General features: G+C 47.5%; 1 protein-coding gene across 3 annotated transcripts in view; it reads right to left on the bottom strand.

Annotated features, from left to right (window-relative positions):
• Positions 1-20886, bottom strand: part of SCARB1 (scavenger receptor class B member 1) — a 129306-nt gene that overhangs the window by 11120 nt on the left and 97300 nt on the right. For all 3 annotated transcript variants that reach the window (XM_073676151.1, XM_073676150.1, XM_073676149.1), the window contains exons 9-11: positions 7199-7272; positions 517-568; positions 166-312 (exon numbers count right to left, since the gene is read on the bottom strand). In XM_073676151.1, coding sequence (XP_073532252.1) covers positions 166-312; positions 517-568; positions 7199-7272 — 273 coding nt within the window. The remainder of the gene's footprint in view (positions 1-165; positions 313-516; positions 569-7198; positions 7273-20886) is intronic.

Here is a 20886-nt window from a genome sequence, read left to right as displayed (position 1 = left end):
AGCGCTTGAGTTAAATAAACAAACAAAAAAAAACACCACACTGCCTTAAGTGCCATTTAAAAGCACCACTTCACATGGTCCCAGGGGTTTTTCTTCATTTGGCCCACCAACCCCAAAAAGTGAACTATAATGCAAGCAAAACACCACAGTAACAAAATTTCTTACCTGGTTTACAAATGGCAGAACCGCTGCAACCAGTATAAAACATAGGCCCAATGCAATGAGGATGTATTGTAGATAGTCAAGTACCATAGGGAGGACAACCAGGGTATTATAATAAGTATTATACACTGGACCATCAAGATATCCACTCTGTAGGAAACAAAACAAAATTATATAAGCTGGACAATTGGCACCCTCTCTGACCTAAAAAACACAAAATTCTGTGTGAAGATGCAAAGTTGTCAAAAGATAAAACAATTGTTAATTGAAAAGAGTTCCTTTAGGGCTATGGTGTAACAGCAGGCCACACCCTATCAATATAAAAAAAATAAACTCAAAAAACACATATCCTACCTCAGAAAACCACAGGATTGGAAAGATTACAGGCTTAATTTTCCCAGTTATCCTACAATAAAGCAGGTTGGAAGATTATTGCAATTTCTGCTAAATAAAAATATAAAACTAGCTTAATTTACTGGATAGGTAGGATCACAACTATACAATTAAGTCATACATATAGCAAGATAGAGGCATTGATTGGATAGGACTGAAGCTTTTAATTATAGAGAGTTTAATGATGCTAAAACCCCTTACTGATGAAGGGTACAAAAGGAAAAATGGCAACATTTTGTCATAAATTCAAACACCAGACAAATTATTCAAATAGAAATATTTTTATCCATTAAAAGTGCAAAAAAAAAATACAGTCCAGCAAGTATGTATACAAAAAAAGTTGTTCAATTTCGGTGCATATTGCTACCTTAAACGGACATCGCTGTAGATCCACAGGAGAAACTCCTACATGCGGAGACTGTGGCGTCTTGTTCCTCCCCTGCAGTGTATAGACGTTTCGGAGGTAACCACCCCCTTTTATTTTTTACATTTCATTGTTAACAATATTTCTATTTGAAGAAAACATTTGTCGGGTGTTTAAATTATATGAGATTATAGAGTGAGACAACTGACACCAAATTGAACATGCTGTGCTTTTTTTTTGTGTATTGTGAGCTCATTATTTGTACCATTGTGGGTTACATTCAGTGTTTGCCTTATCTTGTCTCTTAATTGTGCCCTCTGGAACTCAGTCAGCGTTCAACAAACTCCCCTACATTCACGACTTCTTCCTTTCCAATTCCCTAAACCTTCTGGTTTTAACTGAAACCTGGATTCAGCAGTCAGACTCCACTACTGCTGCTGGTGGGCTACAATTTTCACATACCCCCAGATCTGAGAGCAGACATGGTGAAGGTATCAGTCTGCTCCTTTCATCACAGTGGGCTTTCCAGGTCATCCCCCAGGTACCCTGGCTTATGTTTCCTTCCTTTGAAGTCCACACTGTCACTCTTAAAACCCTTGTCCCTGGGAGTGACGATTGTGTATCGCCCTCCAGGCAAAACCAACCAATTCCTTGATCACTTTTGTCACCCATTTTTCACACCTTCTATCCTGTGACATTGCCACTCTCATCATGGGGGACCTCACCGCTGATCTGATCACTTATTTCCTAGACAAAAGAAGAAGTTACCAGGTGCCTTGCTTCTGCTCGCCCTACTGTGCCCCTATTCTCACACATCTTCAGTCTCTCTCCCCAGTTGTCACCTACTACCCAAGATATTTACCTGTCCCTTTCTTCCGGTATCATTCTCTATTCAAACATGCAATCATAACCCCTTTGCTTTTATTTAAAAAAAAATAAATAAAAAATAAACACATCCCGCAATCAGAACTGCACTACAGACCGGTCTCTAACCTTCCCTGGGTTATCTGGGTTTAAGCTTTTTGCACTCCTGAAACTGCACTCACTAAAGCCCAACGACCCAACAGCGAGAGCTAATGGCCAATACTCTCTGCTAATTCTCCTGGATCTCTCTTCAGCATTCAACACTGGACCACCAGCTCCTCCCCACTATGCTCCGCTCTGGATAAATGTTCTCTCTTTGTTTTCTCATCCTACCTAAAATGACCACTCCTTTTGCCAGTTACGCCTCTAATCTTCCCCTTCCTCTTGGGGTTCCTTAAAAGGCATCAGTTACCAGAAAAAAAACGCTATTTACCAGCAGATAAGAGAATCTGCAGGCTAATGGCATTATGCTGTCTGGCACCTGCAAGTAGCCTAAAGCTGCAGGAAGAAAATCAACCACACCCCAGCCCAGACTTACACTGGCTCTGCATTGCAATTATTTGGAACCTGATGCAATGTTGGCGACAGCGGACATAGAGTCGCTGTATACCAGCATCAGGCATGCCGATGGCCTCCATGCCACCAATTTTTTCTTGGAAGGGTCTCTCTACCCAATGATGTGAAGGCATTAGCCATGGAATTAACGTTGATCCATAATTTTTTGGTTTTTAAGGGGCCTCCTTCCTGCAGCTCCAGGGGACGGCTATGGGGGCGGCCTTTGTCCCCTCATACGCCAACCTTTTCCTGGGGCTGTGGGAGAGGGACCTCTTCCTGTCGGATCAGGGGTCGTCAATTGGCTGCGTCCTCTCTGGGATGCGGTACATCGACGACATTTTGCTGATCTAGTAGGGACCCCGTGATCTTTTGGACAAATTTATGCAGGATTTAAATACAAATACAATGAACATGCGTATCACATTTGTATGTGATCCGAATAAAATGGAGTTCCTGGACGAGAGTTTAATAAGGAACAATGACAATGCCGTCCAAGCTAATATTTATAGGAAACCCACATCAACCAATACACTCCTCTATGCCTCTTCCTCCCACCCATCACATATAGTCCAATCTGTTCCGGTGGAGCAATCTGTGTCTCCGCAGAATCGGCTTCACCGATCAGGACTTTAAGGTACAGTCATTGGAATTGAAGGAATGTTTTTATGAACGTGGATATAGCCATAGGATGATAAAAAGGGCGTATAATCGGGCTAAGAATTCATCCCGACAGGATTTACTTTATAAATCAAGGGAAAAGAAGCAGAATGATGCGGAGAGATTTATCACCATATTCCATACCCAAATTCCAGCCGTAAGAAAGGCCCTTACAAAAGCTTGACCCGTCTTGAGAGCAGTTCCGATATTGGCTAAATACGTTTCGAATAAACCTACAAATGTATTTCGCCGTGCTAAGAACCTTGGTGACCATCTGTTCAGTAGCCACTATGAGGGAGGTTTGACACACACATTTATGGATAAGGCTACGGCCAGACATGGATGCACGAAGCGTGGACGGTGCGTGGCCTGTCCCAACGTGGTGAGAAGTACCACATTTATTGACTGGTAGGAGAACTTTTGATATTAAAAAACATATTACATGTACATCACATAATGTGATATACTATACCACATGCCCGTGTGGACTTCTCTACGTTGGGATAACCATGAGCTGCCTCAAAACATGCATTAGAGAACATGTGTTGGGGATTTTGGCAGCTGTGTACCAAAATGATATATCCATGTTAAAAACCATCCTGAGGCACTTCAAATTGTACCAAAATTGTAATGCAAAGTTGTTGAGGGTAAAAGGGATAGACATGGTTGTAACATGGATACGTGGTGGCCCCATATCTCAGAGACTTGCTCAGATTGAAACAAGGTGGATTTGGACCTTGAAAACATTACATCCGAGCGGTTTAAAATTGAGAACAGTTTTGCCCCATTTCTATGATCCAGTCCTGTGGGTGTGCGTTTTGCGCCACGGGGAAATATACATTTTTATGTATTATGTGTTTTTGTGATTTTAATTGTATTCATCTTAGCAGGTTTAACGACTTCTGTACTCTGGCTGAACATAAGATCATCTTTGTGTCATCTGACCCGATTCATCTTTGACGGCTGCCATTCGGAAAATGTATATACAGTGGGATGTCCACCATTCTTCATAGTGGGGATACACTATGGGGATAATTGTATGCCTATTTAATGATATTTTGTACATCAACTGTGTTTTATGAACATTAGTCCTATATTATTCCATATATATGTATATTCAGAGTGACCTATGTAGTCCTCGTTTTTCTTTTTATAGTTTTTGTTCGGATACAGTTGTCTATTAGTAAGAGCAATATCAGAACAACTTATGTTCTGAATAGGCTATTCCTTGATCCTTTTTAGATTTTGTGTGATTGTTATATCCTTGTACTTTACATATTGTGTCCTAGTGATTGGTGTGAAGATCTAGATATTCCTACATGTACCACCCCGTGATTCAGTACGCAGGGGTGTCGCCGTCCTTACATACCCTGTTCCTTTCGGCAACCCTAGGTGGTTTTGGCAACCGCGATGCTGACGCCATAAGGTATCCTTGTTACGGTGACGCGCCTTGCGTAATTTCCGGGCAATCGTGGCGGTGTACTGGGTAGCACTTGTTGCTACCATGGCAAAGATGACACATATGGTGTCACTTTCATTGGAGGCGTACAAATGTATTTAAGGCATCAGCTGTTCATCTAGAGTAGTCCCCTTGAGAAAGGTACAAGCGCCGAAACGCATGTCAGGGAAACACGTGCTGATGCAGGTTGTTGTGGTGTTTTTTCGTTCCTACTAAAAAGGTAATTACGGCCTATGTTGGCCAAATATGATGTGAGGGACATTGATAAATAGCATACATATACATCATGTAATGTGTCTCCCTCCTCTATGTTCCAGCACCACTATATCCCGTTCTATCTATAGCTATGGCTTAGTATGAACATAGAGGGGTCCTATACCTGCATTTGACACGTTGTGTATCTGCTTTTAAAATCTTTATGTATATATTTTTCTCCCCTCCTCCCTATACACCCTGTGCAGTATTTATAATAAAGTTTTTTCATTTTTTTCACTATGGACCATTTGATAGCTTTCTTTTTGCTTTCCAGCACCCCATTGCTGGTTCTGCATTGGGGCTAGCTGTCAGTCAGGGCCAGGGGCATGGTTACAGTCACATGGGGCGGCACCAGCATGACATCAGTCACTGCTCTAAGTATACAGAGGCGGCTGTAACCGTGCCCCCAGCCCAGACTGACAGCGCCAGGGGTGCTGTTACAGCCACTGTTCTGTATTCTCAAAGCAGTGACTGAACCCACGCCGCCCCTGTGACTGAAATGGGAACGCTGTTGGGAAGAATAAAGTTAATTTTCTCCCGCAGCGTTAGGCTACATGCAGGTACCGGGAAGCATGATAACACTATTAACCAACAGATTAACCCCATATCGTTAGAGCGGGTTTTTTTTATGGTGACAAATTATCTTTAAGGCTCAGTCCTAGGCCCCCTCCTCTTGTCCCTATATACCGCCCCTATAGGACAAAACATCAGCAGATTTGGTTTCTAGTATCTCTATGCGGATGACACCCAATTATACACCTCTGACATTACTCCTACCTTAATACAAAATACCAGGGATTGTCTATCCGCTCTGAAACAAATCTCTCCAAAAATTGATGTTTGTGTTTCCACCCTCTAGTAACAGTTATACCAGATATTCCTATTGCCTTGGATGGTTCAATCATAACTCCCAAGCAGAACGCTTGTTGTTTTGGGGTTATAGTTGACAAAAACACACACACACACACAAACAAACTTTCCTTTATTTCCTATATCCAATCGCTTACATTACTCGCATCTTAATCTCCAGAATCAGACCTTTTCTAGCCATTGAAACTGCAAAAACTCACTGTCGCTCTTATTCATTCTCGTCGACTACTGAAACGCTCTACTGATCGGACTCACTAAGCAAACTTTCTCCTCTCCAATCCATCCTGAATGTGGCAGCCAGGTTTACATTTCTGTACAGCTGCTACACAAACACCTCTACACTGTGCCAGTCATTGCACTGGTTGCCCATTCGCTACAGAATACAACACAAACTTCACACTCGCCCACAATGCTTTCCACAGTTCTGCACCACCCTACATCTCCTCCCTCATCTCTATCCATCACCCTACCCGAGCTCAACGCTCAGCAACTGATCTAAGACTAACATACTCCATAATCCGAACCTCCCACCTCAGTCTCAAAGACTTCTCGCATGCTGCCCCAGTTACCTGGAATGCACCACCCCAGACAATTCGATTAACACCTAGTCCCCAAGCTTTTAAACTTTTTTTTTTTTTTTATCACATCTCTTTAGATAGGCCTATCACCTCAATTCACCAACCCAACTCTCCCATGTTACCTTTTTCTAAATTCAATCTCAAAACCTAGTCCCTCCTATTCATTTGTGTCAACTTGATCCTTGCACCCAATAGCACATGGCAACTGTAACTAGACATATTAGCTGGTAACCGGATCATGCAGCTTATTTGAAATGCCCTATAATGATGGCTGGAATCATATACAAGAATGGCTGGACCATATATAACAAGCACCTTCTACTTATTGTGCCGCCTCACAACAATTTCCTTATAGACTAAGCTTGTGAGCAGGGCCCTCACTCCTGTCTTGAGCGCTTCGTATTGTGTCTTTGGAGGATGTGCAGTGACGAAAAAATGGCAAGTTAGGCATCTTTGTAGCCATGGGTGCTAGAATGTTCATGTAGACTGCATTTAAGTGATGCATCACCAGTGGACATCCAGAGCGCCAAGTTGGTCATTATTGGCTGCAGTGGTGAATGATGCACGCTATAGTCATCATGTCACCACTCTAGCCAGGTCAGAGACAGCATTAGCGAGCTAGTGCTGGACCTGGGGAGGGGAGTACTATCTGACTTCATTATTTTAATACAGCAGGGCTAGAAGTCTAAGTGGAAATCCCCTTTAAGTGGTTAAGAGGCAGGTGCTGGCTATATAACATAGCCAGCAACTGAGCCCACATCCCAAGTAGGACATACTGTAAAATCCCATTAAGAAGGGGGGGGGGGGGTCAAATTTCCCTGTCATAGTGGCAGGACTCTGTACACATGGGTACAGATATGGTCCACTCAACAACTTGTCAAATAACAGGGTCCATGTCGTCTTGATGCCCGGTATGACATATTAAAAAAGGTTCTCATGAGAGACAAACCATTTTAATGGTTGGAGTTTATGTTGATTCTACATGTTGTATAGAAAGCTTAAGATTCACACTAATATGGGCAAAAAGCAATGAATACTTACGAAATACCACTGACACCCATCGTTAATAAGCTGATCTGCATCTTGATTGAACAATTCATGGGGATTCCTGTGAGCTGTAAGGAGATATGTAAAAATAGAGTTTTAGACATTGTGTGCCAACAAAGATCAAGTGTTCCAGCTTGTGTGGCCTAAGGCAGCAGTACCTAATACATCCACGTAAGTACAGCCTTCACTAAAAATGACCAGAAGAAAACCCAAATCAGGCTAGAAGAAAAAAAAAGAAAAAAAAAAAAAAAACCACAACCATACACAAAAGGGAACAGTCTACCTAAAAGAAATCTCTACAATAAGACTTGGCAAAAAGAATAAGAAAAAAAAAAAAAAAGTTGTTGGCAGCAACCCCCCCCTCTCCCCACTCACCTTCACATGCAACATGGTAGTATTGCATAAAATAATAAAAGGTTTATTTCCAGAAATTACAGATCACTGGGGAGAGGTCACACACTCCAGAGATCAGGGCTCAAGAACCCCGTTCTACAGAGCCCAATCTTGAAAGGGGAGGAGGTGCGAATGCTCTTCTCCGTTCATTGGCTGTGGTTCAGCATATGCATACCGCCACTGCATGCAAAGTGGGATTCTGCAGAGCTCCAATCTAGCCATAGCTTGGGCTCCCAGTGATCAGCAAATTCTCTGCTATTCTATGGAGAGGAGATGAGAGAAATGTGTGGTAAGAAAGTGACCGATTTAAGTGGACCTCTTACAGACTGGACTTTTTTTCCCACAGAACCACAACTTTATTGTTCTGTCTATATAGCCATGCAAGAGCTTTTTTTGTTCTTGTTTTTTTGCAAATGCGTTGCACTTCTGAATTACTGTACATCATCCATTTTAACCATGTGAAGTACTGAAAAGCATGAAAGTAATTCCAAGCGCAGCAAATTTTTTTTTTTCTTTTTTTTTTTTTTGGGGGGGGGGGGGGGTGAAGAATTTTTACTTTGGTTGCCCCAACCCACCCCCCTCATCTCCCAGAGACCGGTTTTAAAAATTTTCAATCATTGGAGCTGAGAGGACAAGAATTTTTTGTGGGGAAAGCGGCTTTTTATTGATATCACTTTGGGGTAGATATGAAGTTTAATCACTTTTTATTGCATTCTCTTATTGTGGCTGAAAACTGCAATGCTGGAGTTTTTTTTTTGTGTGTTTACGGATCAGATCAATTTTGTATTTTTATAGATCAGAGTTAATGGATGTGGAATGTGTATTTTTTTTTCCCCATTTGTAATAGTGGAGAAGAGGCAGCGATGCAAATGTTTATTTTAGATTTAACGTATTTTGTCCCTTAAAAGACTTAAATTTGTGATCGACAAATCACACGTACTAAATTATACACACACTATTTCTATATAAGGTAATAGTCACGGAGGTCTTGAGCAGCCACTTAGCACCTGGGAGCAGATGGCCAATCAGAACAGTGCGCCCCCACCACCTGTCGGATTGTCAGAGGTATTTAACAAGTGTGGGTGGCGCCTCACTACCTGTTTGAGGCAGATGTTATCAAAGCAAAGTTCCTGAGCTCACATCAAAGAAGGGGCTTGAAGTATGACGTAATATTATGTTTATGCCAGGAAGGGATTTAAAAGGTTCTTCCAGAATATTGTTTAAAATCAGGATTTTGTGCTAAAAAAAAAAAAAAAAAGACACCTGGTTATAATTCTGTTGTATTCTTGGGTTAAGTTTCTACCACAATGTTTGGTCGTTGCGTACTTTCACAGAATGGCATTAGATGCAAAAAAATACACAGGTTTATAAAAGAAAAGTAAAAGTTTTAAATGCCTCTCCGCTGCGGAGACATTAAAAACACACGTAATCCCCACATGTCAAAAGCCAAATACAAGGAAGTATCGTAAAGCAGCTTAATTTAAAACAGGACATGCCAAAAAGACTATACATGCAAGTAACCAAATAGGTGCAGAAGTACTGCAGAAAATATGCAACATTGAAAATTTCACAAAATACTTATCGTGGGAACGTAGCCTTATAGTTATGTTCAGTGACTGAAGGCCAGCTGCTCTTGCATACACAGCTGCCATGCAATCACTGTAAGGAGCAGGGCTGGGGAGTCTGTGTCCATTTAGGAGGAGTCAGAGTCCGTATAAAATGGACCAACTCCGACTCCTAAAATATATAAGAAATTGGGTACAGTAGTTCAATGCAGTTTTTGGGGAACATTTTTTCCCTAAGAATTTGGGAAAGTTATGAAATGTCCTATAAGGCTGTGTGCCCACGATGCGTTTTTTGGTGTGTATTTGCAGCGCGTAAAAGCTCCAGAAGCACATTGCATACCTTATCCCATGACTTCCTTTATCCCATGACTTCCTATGACATTCTGCAAGTTCTGTGCACATGGTCCGGATTTTTTCTGCACAGATTTTACTCGCAGAAAAAATACGGACATGACCAATTCTTGTGCGTTTCTGCATGCGTATTTGCCTATACAATGCATTGGAAAAACGCATGGCAAATACGCGTCAAAAATGCATGTGTTTTTCTGCCAAGGAGATGTAGAAATGCTCAGGAAAATTTCTGCTTCATTTCTGCATCGTGGGTACCAAGCCTAAATGTCTGTTCTATTCCTGATCTAAGGGTCTAGACTGTGCTACAGTAAAATTATCACTTAAACATGAGTCATGTAGGAGGGAGTCAGAGTCGTGGAAATTGAGGAGTCGGAGGTTTGGTTTACCGATTCCAAAGCCCTGGTGAGGAGGGCAAGAGGGAGGTATGACACCTTGTATAGAACAGTATAGCCTGCAATAGGTCTTAAAGTAAATCCATTATCAGTTACACAAGAAGTTTGCTACTATTTAACCCAGTTTCATGTTTTAAACTTTTCTAATATACACTCATTTCCTGCCCTTCTACGAGTGCATCTCTAATGACACAGATCGCAGCGCTTATTTATTGAAGGAACCATTGCTGTAAAGCATTGGCCAGAAACACTGAACTGAGCTTGCAAGTTTAAATTCCTGTTAATCTGAAAAGGCTGCTCAGCTTACCATCAGGGGCAGAAAGACATGCTCCTTTCAAATTCTGTGCCAGGATGAGAGATGGATCGGCCGTAAGAGACAGAAAAGTAGTCTACATTTCAAAAAAGGATTAGGTGACCCACACATGCGCTCATAGAAGCAGCGGAGGTAATGAAAGTATATTAGATGAGTTATGCTATGAAGATTTAGGACATATGAAAGGTGTCATAGTAGTGGAAAAAAGGTTTGTTTGGTTTTTTTTTACCTTTAAAAAAAAAGTATGCCTAGACAGACCTAGCCTTTAAATTATGACATTCTATGTACACGATTGGCAGTGAAAGGTTTTTAGAGATAGATCTATTTATTATCTCTTTAGAGAGGGAGAGGATTTTCGAAACTCTTGCGCCACCTATTGGAAGCAGCAATCCTACAAGTCACTATTGACTAACGAGTCTTGTCATGTGACTTGGGATAGCAGTCAAATCAGAATTTCAATTTGCAGACACTGTTTCTGGGTATCCCCCTTTGTCAGTACAAAAGTATCCCAAGTCATATTGCAAAACTTGTTAAAAGGGTTGATAATTACTCGTAGGATTGCTACTTCCAATAGGTGGTACTAGAGCTCAAGTACTCCTCCTCTCTAAATATGCAAATTGGCGCTTCAAATCCAGAGGAGCATGCAAGGCATTTAAGTCTCCTCATACAGGCATGTCACTCCACAAGGAGAAACCTTATCCCTTATACATATAGCAAAACGCTCACTGTACATACAGTCAATTAAAAAGGCAGTGCGTCTGTGATGAACCTGTAGCCGCCATCTTGGTAATGATAAATCATATCCAGGGATGGCCACACTTCAGCAGCCCCCACCCTTGGGACCTTCTGTTAAAACGTCAACTAGATAGTTTCCCCCCATCCAGGCTCCTGTAAGATAAGAAGCCTACTTAACACTTGAATGCTAGGAGCTTCAAAGACTTCGAGAGGAAACACAGCCAGCAGGGGGGGGTGCTTCGTCTATCTGTACCTGACCATTTGTCCCATAGGACTAGTTTCTTTGTCTGTCACAAGCATGGAGGCATAAGATATAGAAACATGAATAGTACACGCATGTTGCGTGGGATGGGCCAATAAAAAAATATCACGGCGTCCCGGAGCCATTGCGCACACAAGCCTCCGCGGTAGACGTTTGTACGTGCTCTGGAAGCCAAGATATAGCGCGGAGCCATTCCTGAGGACCGTATGGTATCATAATTGATATCAAAAGGTCGGTTACGGCGGCCCAAATCCATGGGAACCCCTGGGGGTATCATGAGACCATCCCAGAAGAAGTTATTGGGTTCCATAGAATTTGGGCTTCTGATCGAAGTTAGACCTGAGGGTGGAGACTGAGCCAGCTGACCTCACCAGCAGTGGGCGGGACGGGGCAGGTAAGATAGCAGGACAGACAAGAGACAAGTCAGTCTTGACCCAAGAGTGGTGTGCTGAACATCTGAGCACCAGCTGAGGCCACCAAGGGGAGGAGCAGTTTGACCATGCGGTGGTAGGCCTCAGCCTGTAACAAAGAACCGTGCCTGCGATCGCAGAATCCTCTCCCTGCGTCACAAGAAAATCAAGAAACCGGTAACTGATATGCTGTGGTGATTCTGTGTGTTGTATTCCATTGTTGTATAGTTTAGCCTGACCTTATACCTGTGTATATTTAGTTGTATATCGTGTATCTAGTGTATTATTATAATCAATTACCTCAAGTAATTGTGGGCCTGCCTTTTATTCTGCATAACGAACGCACGTCCGTGTGAGCTCGGCTCAAGCCAAAAACGCTACCCAGGGTTGGTTCCTGACCCGATATAGGCCCATTCACGGACTGGGCGTATATCTAAAATAGGGACTGGTGGCAGCATACCAACTGGGGATTGGGGAAGGCTGGTAGTGACGGTCGGAGGTTCAGATATATATATTCCTGGCGCGGCCAAGGAAGATATATACACCGCCCTCACTACAGAGGGCCCCGATACCCAGTAGGTTACAGGACAGTCTCCCTGGCGACCGCTTATCCTAGGTGCAGTTCCTTGACTGACCTGAGGCTAAGAGGGCGCTAGCGAGTTGTGCTGTGTAGTGACGTTACGGTTTAGTGACGTTGAAGGGAACACTCTACCGTGTTCCCTGCGCTGGTTGCAGCTTCCTGGCACTACTTTCTCTAGGTGCAGTACCTTGACTGACCTGAGAGGTAAGGGGGCGCCAGAGAGCTGCACCCACCGGCCGGCTTTCATCACATTGGTGGCAGAGCGGTGGGATTGCAGAATAATAGTGTTGTGGGACCCCTACTCCCAGGCACTAAAGACTGCCAGTGGTAACTTCCACTGCTGGAGTCTTAAGGTCAGCCCAACGTTAGACGGTCAGGCTAAAAGTATAACAAGGTGTGTGCAAACTCAGGGTTGCAGCGGTGTCGGTTACCAAGATGGCAGACGGCACCAGGAGCAAGACCCTGCAGGAGGCTAATGCTACGGTCCGTGTGGCAGGAGGGGAGGACATTGTTACTCATGGCGAGGAGGAGTCCAGCCCGGGCACCTCAGGGAGCCAGTCCCCAGTATACGGTCCCGCAGTGGGCTGCCCACCACCTACCCAGCCCAGCCTGTCCAGATCACAAGCCCTTTTACAAGCGGCTATGGCAAGTCTCCAGTCTCATGGCGATGCCGTCTACAAAACCCTCCTGGCAGCATCAGAGAAGGCAGCGGAGGAGGAGCGTGCAGAGCGGGCTGCGGAGCGGGCTGCGGAGCGGGCTGCGGAGCGTGAAGCTGCAGAGCGCCGGGAGGCTGCGGAGCGTGAAGCTGCAGAGCGCCGGGAGGCTGCGGAGCGTGAAGCTGCAGAGCGCCGGGAGGTTGCGGAGCGTGCAGAGCGAGCTGCGGAGCGCCAGCACCAACTGGACCTGGCCCAGCGGGGGCTTCCGCTAGAGCAACCAACCCATCAGGAGACCAAGTCGTCCAAAGTCCGAGCTGAGGACTTCCCTCTACTGGAGAAGGATGGGGACCTGGACTCCTTTCTGGTGGCATTTGAACGGACCTGTCTTCAGCACCATCTGGCCCGGGATCAGTGGGCCAGATACCTGACCCCCCGTTTGAGGGGTAAGTCCCTGGATGCCTTGGGGGACTTACCTGCCGGGGAGGTACAGAACTACGACTGCATCAAGCGGGCCCTGATCCGGCAGTACAACCTCACTCCCGAGTCGTACCGCCAGAAGTTCCGGAGCCTGCTGCGTGGCCCCAAGGACACCTGGACCGATCATATGCGGGCGCTGTTGAGAGCCGCAGAGCACTGGACCTCGGGTCTAGCGCTTACTACCCGCCAGGAGGTCCAGGAACTGTTCGTCACGGAGCAGTTCTTGTGGAACTGCCCAGAGGACCTCCGACAGTTCCTCCGTGACCGAAATCCAACAGGGGCTTCTGCTACAGCCGCCCTGGCAGACGAGTATGCCAATAACAGGGCGCCTGAGCTGAAGAAGTCTGCCAGCAGCACCTGGAGAGGGGGTAAGCCCAGTCATGCCCCTGTTTCCCCGGCCCCTAGAACACAAGGGGTGTATCCCCCTGTTGCCCTCTCCAGGCAAGGACCAGACGTAAGACGTTGTCATCTATGCAACAAACCAGGACACTTTAGGGCTGAGTGTCCCCAGCGCCAAAAGACCCCATCCCAGTCCCAGAGAGCGCCCAATGTTTTGTGTGTGGGAGGGGGTGGTGGTAGGTCCCTGGACAACATCCAACCCGTCACCATAGGCCGTTCTGCGGTCATGGGACTGCGGGACACGGGCGCTGAACGAACACTGGTACGGCCTGAGGTGGTGTCCCCCCAGGACTTGGTACCAGGAAAGACTCTTTCCGTCTCCGGGGTTGGAGGCGTGGAGCCGGCACTTCCCGTTGCCATGGTGTATTTGGACTGGGGTGCCGGAAGGGGGATGCGGGAGGTGGGAGTAACGCCAAATATTCCCGCAAATGTTTTATTAGGGACCGACTTGGGGCGTCTAGTATCGCAGTATGTACCCTCTGAACCCCCAAGTTCGGCCCCCCAAGAGTGTATTGATTTGTCTGCTGCTAATGCCAACCATGTTGTATGTAGTGTGTGTCCTGCTGAGGAGGAGGGAGTGAAACCTGAGGGTAACACCTGCACAGACACAACACAAACAGGGTTAGTGAAAGCAGGTGGGGAGTGTGGGGATGCCCGCAGAGGTGCTCAGCCGGCGTGCCGTGACCTCTTGTCCTCCGGTGAGGGAGGGGGCGGGCAGGATTCTGTAGAGGGAAGCTCAGGGATGGAGAGGGGGGCAGCTACCGGCAGTGTAGGGCTCCCAGGGGTATCCAGGCTGCCGAGTATAGGCCCACTGCAGGGGGAGGAACAGGCCATGGGAGGTGGGGGTGTCCCAAGAGAGGAGCCGCCAGGTAAGACCCCAGGGCAGGAGTTCCCCACATCCGAGATGTCCAAAGGCCTAGGAAGCCTGCCTGATCGGGCGGCTTGGTCAGAAACAGAGGGGAAGCAGGCACTACCCACGGTCACAGCGGTCATAGCCGCTGTCACCAGGAGTGGGAGCGCCGGAGCCCAAGGAGCCTTGCAGAGGTCCGACGGCTTCCCCACTTCTGACCAAGTGTCTGCCGGGTCAGACAGCGGCCAGGTGACATGCCCGGAGGGGCTGACAGAGGATGTGGCAGTTTCGTCGATTCTGGCCACATCAAGTCAGGAATTTCAGGCTGCGTTGGAAGCAGACGACAGCCTGAAAGCTCTCAAGGAACAGGCGGCACAGCCTCCCATGGAGTCAGACTGCGAGCGGGTGGTCTGGGACCAGGGACGGCTGTACCGGGTAACGGTCCAGCAGGGTTCACCGGAGGCGTGGCCCAGGGACCGACAGTTAGTGGTACCCTATCCGTTCAGGGCGGAATTGTTGCGGATCGCACACGAGATTCCGATGGCCGGACACCTAGGGATCGCTAAAACCAAGGCCAGGATAGCTCAGCATTTCTACTGGCCTGGGATGGGAGCCGCGGTGGGTGCCTACTGCCGTTCGTGTGACACCTGTCAGAGGGTGGGGAAGGCGGGGCCGCGCCCCAAAGCCCCACTGGTAACTCTGCCAATCATCGAAGAGCCTTTCTCGAGGGTCGCTGTGGATCTTATTGGACCTCTGTCCACTCCCAGCCACTCCGGGAAATGCTTCATACTCACGGTAGTGGACTATGCCACCCGGTACCCGGAAGCGGTAGCTTTGTCGTCCATTCGGGCCGACAAGGTGGCTACCGCCTTACTGGAGATCTTCTCCAGAGTGGGTTTCCCCCAAGAAATGCTCACCGACCGAGGGACCCAGTTCATGTCGCGGCTGATGGAGTCCCTCTGTAAGCAAATGCAGGTGCAACATCTGGTGGCCAGCCCGTACCACCCACAGACTAATGGCCTGTGTGAGCGGTTCAATGGCACCTTAAAGCAGATGCTTAAGATGTTGGTCGACTCCCACGGGAGAGACTGGGAGCGTTACCTCCCACACCTCCTATTTGCTTACCGGGAGGTTCCGCAGGCCTCAACGGGGTTCTCCCCCTTTGAGCTCCTGTACGGGCGACGGGTACGGGGCCCCCTGGCTCTGGTGAAGGAAGCATGGGAAGGGGATTTGGCCACCCCCGAGGTGTCGGTCATCGAGTATGTCGTGCGCCACCGGGACAGGATGATGGCCTTGGCAAAGCTGGTGCAGGACAATATGGCCCAGGCCCAGGCCGACCAGAAGCGGTGGTACGACCAGAATGCTTGTGAGAGGACCTACCAGGTGGGTCAAAAGGTGTGGGTACTGGTCCCCGTACCACAGAACAAGCTTCAGGCAGCCTGGGAAGGTCCCTACTTCGTGCACCAGAAACTCAATGCCGTCACCTATCTGGTCACCCTGGATCACGCCCGTGGAAGGAGGAAGGCCTTCCACGTGAACATGATGAAGGCTCATCATGAGCGGGAAGCGACTGCCCACCCAGTGTGCAACCTTCCCGAGGAAGGAGAGGTAGAAACCCTCCTGGATCTGCTCACCCAAGCCAAGGCGGGTGGGTCCATCGAGGATGTGGGGGTTGGCCACCAGCTCACGGAGGACCAACGGTCCCAGCTGGGGACCACCCTGCACCCCTTCCGGGGGCTGTTCAGCAGCCTGCCCGGAAGGACTGAGATGGCTGTCCACGACGTGGACACTGGCGATCACCCGCCGATCCGGCGTTCAGCATATCGGGTCTCTTTCGAGGTGCAGGGAAACATGCGCCAAGAGATAGACGAGATGCTGAAGCTGGGGGTGATCCAGGCATCCAGCAGCGCGTGGGCCTCGCCTGTAGTCCTCGTACCAAAGAAGGACCGAACTACACGGTTCTGCGTGGACTACCGGGGGCTCAACGCTGTAACGGCCACCGATGCGTTCCCCATACCACGCATCGATGACCTGCTCGATCGGATGGCCGGGGCTAAGTACCTGACCATCATGGATCTGAGCCGGGGGTACTGGCAGATTCCTCTGACCCCCGCGGCAAGGGAACGCTCTGCCTTTATCACCCCTTTTGGACTGTACGAGTCCACAGTGATGCCATTCGGCATGAAGAATGCCCCTGCCACTTTTCAGCGGATGGTCAATACGCTGCTTGAGGGACTTGAAGGGTACGCGGCTGCGTACTTGGACGATATTGCAGTCTTCAGTCCCACTTGGGAGGATCACCTAGAGCACCTGCGGCAGGTGCTCGGTCGGATCCACCGGGCAGGCTTGACCATCAAGCCGGAAAAGTGCCAGCTGGGCATGAGTGAGGTCCTCTACCTGGGTCACCGGGTAGGCGGGGCGGTTCTGAAGCCAGAACCGGGGAAAGTGGATGCCATCGCATCCTGGCCCACTCCTAGGACCAAAAAGCAGGTGATGTCCTTCTTGGGGACCGCCGGGTACTATAGGAGGTTCGTCCCACACTATAGCACCCTGGCCAAGCCCCTGACGGACCTCACCAAGAAGAAGCTGCCCGTCGCAGTCGACTGGACAGTCGCCTGCGAGACAGCTTTCGGGGCACTCAAGGCCGCCCTAAGTAGCTCCCCTGTACTGCAAGCTGCCGACTTCGACCGGCCGTTTGTGGTACAGACCGACGCCAGTGACTTTGGCCTCGGTGCTGTGCTAAGTCAGGTCAACACGACAGGCCAGGAACATCCTGTCTTGTACCTGAGCAGGAAGCTACTGCCCCGGGAGGTGGCTTACTCCACGGTGGAAAAAGAATGCCTGGCAATTGTATGGGCCCTGCAGCGTCTGCAGCCCTACTTGTACGGGAGCCATTTCACCGTGGAGACGGACCACAACCCCCTCAGCTGGTTACACACGGTCTCTGGGTCGAATGGCAGGTTGCTACGCTGGAGCCTCGCTCTCCAGCAGTACCACTTCTCCATTCGCCACAGAAGAGGCCGTGACCACGGTAACGCTGACGGGTTATCCCGGCAAGGGGAGGGTGCAGAAGGACGCACGGGGGAACACAGGAATGTGCTACCCCCTCGCGCCCTCGTATAGGGGGAGGTGTGATGAACCTGTAGCCGCCATCTTGGTAATGATAAATCATATCCAGGGATGGCCACACTTCAGCAGCCCCCACCCTTGGGACCTTCTGTTAAAACGTCAACTAGATAGTTTCCCCCCATCCAGGCTCCTGTAAGATAAGAAGCCTACTTAACACTTGAATGCTAGGAGCTTCAAAGACTTCGAGAGGAAACACAGCCAGCAGGGGGGGGTGCTTCGTCTATCTGTACCTGACCATTTGTCCCATAGGACTAGTTTCTTTGTCTGTCACAAGCATGGAGGCATAAGATATAGAAACATGAATAGTACACGCATGTTGCGTGGGATGGGCCAATAAAAAAATATCACGGCGTCCCGGAGCCATTGCGCACACAAGCCTCCGCGGTAGACGTTTGTACGTGCTCTGGAAGCCAAGATATAGCGCGGAGCCATTCCTGAGGACCGTATGGTATCATAATTGATATCAAAAGGTCGGTTACGGCGGCCCGAATCCATGGGAACCCCTGGGGGTATCATGAGACCATCCCAGAAGAAGTTATTGGGTTCCATAGAATTTGGGCTTCTGATCGAAGTTAGACCTGAGGGTGGAGACTGAGCCAGCTGACCTCACCAGCAGTGGGCGGGACGGGGCAGGTAAGATAGCAGGACAGACAAGAGACAAGTCAGTCTTGACCCAAGAGTGGTGTGCTGAACATCTGAGCACCAGCTGAGGCCACCAAGGGGAGGAGCAGTTTGACCATGCGGTGGTAGGCCTCAGCCTGTAACAAAGAACCGTGCCTGCGATCGCAGAATCCTCTCCCTGCGTCACAAGAAAATCAAGAAACCGGTAACTGATATGCTGTGGTGATTCTGTGTGTTGTATTCCATTGTTGTATAGTTTAGCCTGACCTTATACCTGTGTATATTTAGTTGTATATCGTGTATCTAGTGTATTATTATAATCAATTACCTCAAGTAATTGTGGGCCTGCCTTTTATTCTGCATAACGAACGCACGTCCGTGTGAGCTCGGCTCAAGCCAAAAACGCTACCCAGGGTTGGTTCCTGACCCGATATAGGCCCATTCACGGACTGGGCGTATATCTAAAATAGGGACTGGTGGCAGCATACCAACTGGGGATTGGGGAAGGCTGGTAGTGACGGTCGGAGGTTCAGATATATATATTCCTGGCGCGGCCAAGGAAGATATATACACCGCCCTCACTACAGAGGGCCCCGATACCCAGTAGGTTACAGGACAGTCTCCCTGGCGACCGCTTATCCTAGGTGCAGTTCCTTGACTGACCTGAGGCTAAGAGGGCGCTAGCGAGTTGTGCTGTGTAGTGACGTTACGGTTTAGTGACGTTGAAGGGAACACTCTACCGTGTTCCCTGCGCTGGTTGCAGCTTCCTGGCACTACTTTCTCTAGGTGCAGTACCTTGACTGACCTGAGAGGTAAGGGGGCGCCAGAGAGCTGCACCCACCGGCCGGCTTTCATCACAGCGTCTATGCAGAGGACTTAGGAGATTCCTGTCTCTATGCTGCAATTTTTCTTTCCTGATCTAAATCTCTGTGCCAGATAATTGCTTTAAGATCTGTTAATTTTGGGCAAATTCAAATAAAGTTGACGGCAAGTAAAAATCTGTCATTTAAAGAGGAGCTCTAGTTTCATTACAACAAGCTCATCACCATAATGTGAATTAGGCTGTGTGCCCACGTAGCGTTTTTCAAGCGTATATGCTGCGGAATTTTCGCAGCGTAAACGCTTGAAAAACGCATGTATATCCGCACCCCATGGTCCCCAATGGCATTCCGCAATGTCAATGCCCATGCTGTGGATTTTTCCGCAGCGTATATGCTGCGGTCAAAAATCCGCAGCATGTTCATTAATTTTGCGGAACCGCAGCGGAATCAATGTGCGGATGGTACCCAAGTCTAGATGAGAGGAGACTCTCATCCAGACCTGGGTACCAAAGAACCTGTAAAAAAAAAAGAATAAAATAAAGTTTATACTTATCTTCTGATGTTTTCCCTCCGTCGCGCTGTTGTCTGAAGGACCTGCCACGTCATTGAGTCATGTGACCCACCACATGACTCAATGACGTCACCGCAGGTCCTGCACACAACAGCGTGAGCCGCTCAAGACTCCGGACGGGGCAGAGAATGCATCAGAAGGTGAGTATAAAGTTTATTTTTTTATTTTTTACCATTCTGAACAAGTTGTCAAGCACTTTTCCAAGTGATGCTTGGAGAAGTGCTTGATAACCCGCATGCGGAAATGCATGCAAAGACGCCTCACAAACGCTTCTACCTGGCGGGAAAACCGCATGTAATATCCGCATGCGATTTTCCCGCCAGGGAGAAGCGTAAAAAATATGCTTCAGGTCCGCAACGTGGGCACATAGCCTAAGATCTTCCAACTAGAGGTGTTAATGCCACATATGGCATTGATGATTTGGCACCATTTTATCAGCAGTACATATATAGGCTTGTCCTTAGCACAATTACAATCAGTTCCTCCTTATCCTGCATGACAGCGAGGAGGTTACAGATAACTCCCTATAAGCACATGTCGAACAAGTTCCCCTAAAATTTCTCCATGTAACAGAAGTTAGATTATCTCAAGGGCTTGGGTTTTGTCCAGAAAACTAAGCCAGCATGAGCCAGTTTGTAGCTTGATTAACAAGATCAATAGACTCATTCTATTTTACAGAATACATCCATTATGGCGACTGAACAGAGTAGACCACTTCAAGTAAACCAGCTTTAATTTCTTATGAAGATTTGCCAGCTGCCATAACCATCTATTAACATTTACTTTAGTAAACCAGACACTGTTTATTATATAAAGTGAATGAACAGTCAAAAATAAAATAAAAATTTTCAGCAGCGAAGTGTCTTCTCCAAAAAGGTTTGTGAAACTTGTGCAAAATGGTCAATCTGGAATTTTATAGATTTTCTGCAATCGGCCCCTCAGTTATACATTATGTGCAGCCATACCGTATATGTTGGAAGAACCATTAGAAATAAAATGGTGTTTTACATGAATCTAGTTCTTTATATACAAACAGACCCCCATACACCACAGCAAAAAATAAAATAAATAAAATGGCCTTTATTGTAAAAGAAAACCCACCATCTGGGAAGTGCAATGGTACAACCCATTTACGTTAAATGGGTCTTAAAAAAAAA

This window comes from Phyllobates terribilis, unplaced genomic scaffold (assembly GCF_046119375.1).
Source record: "Phyllobates terribilis strain yellow unplaced genomic scaffold, ASM4611937v1 Scaffold_1__5_contigs__length_1240528914, whole genome shotgun sequence".
Lineage (NCBI taxonomy): Eukaryota > Metazoa > Chordata > Amphibia > Anura > Dendrobatidae > Phyllobates > Phyllobates terribilis.
Note: the sequence above shows the minus strand (reverse complement) of the source record. Positions and strands in the feature narration are given on the sequence as shown.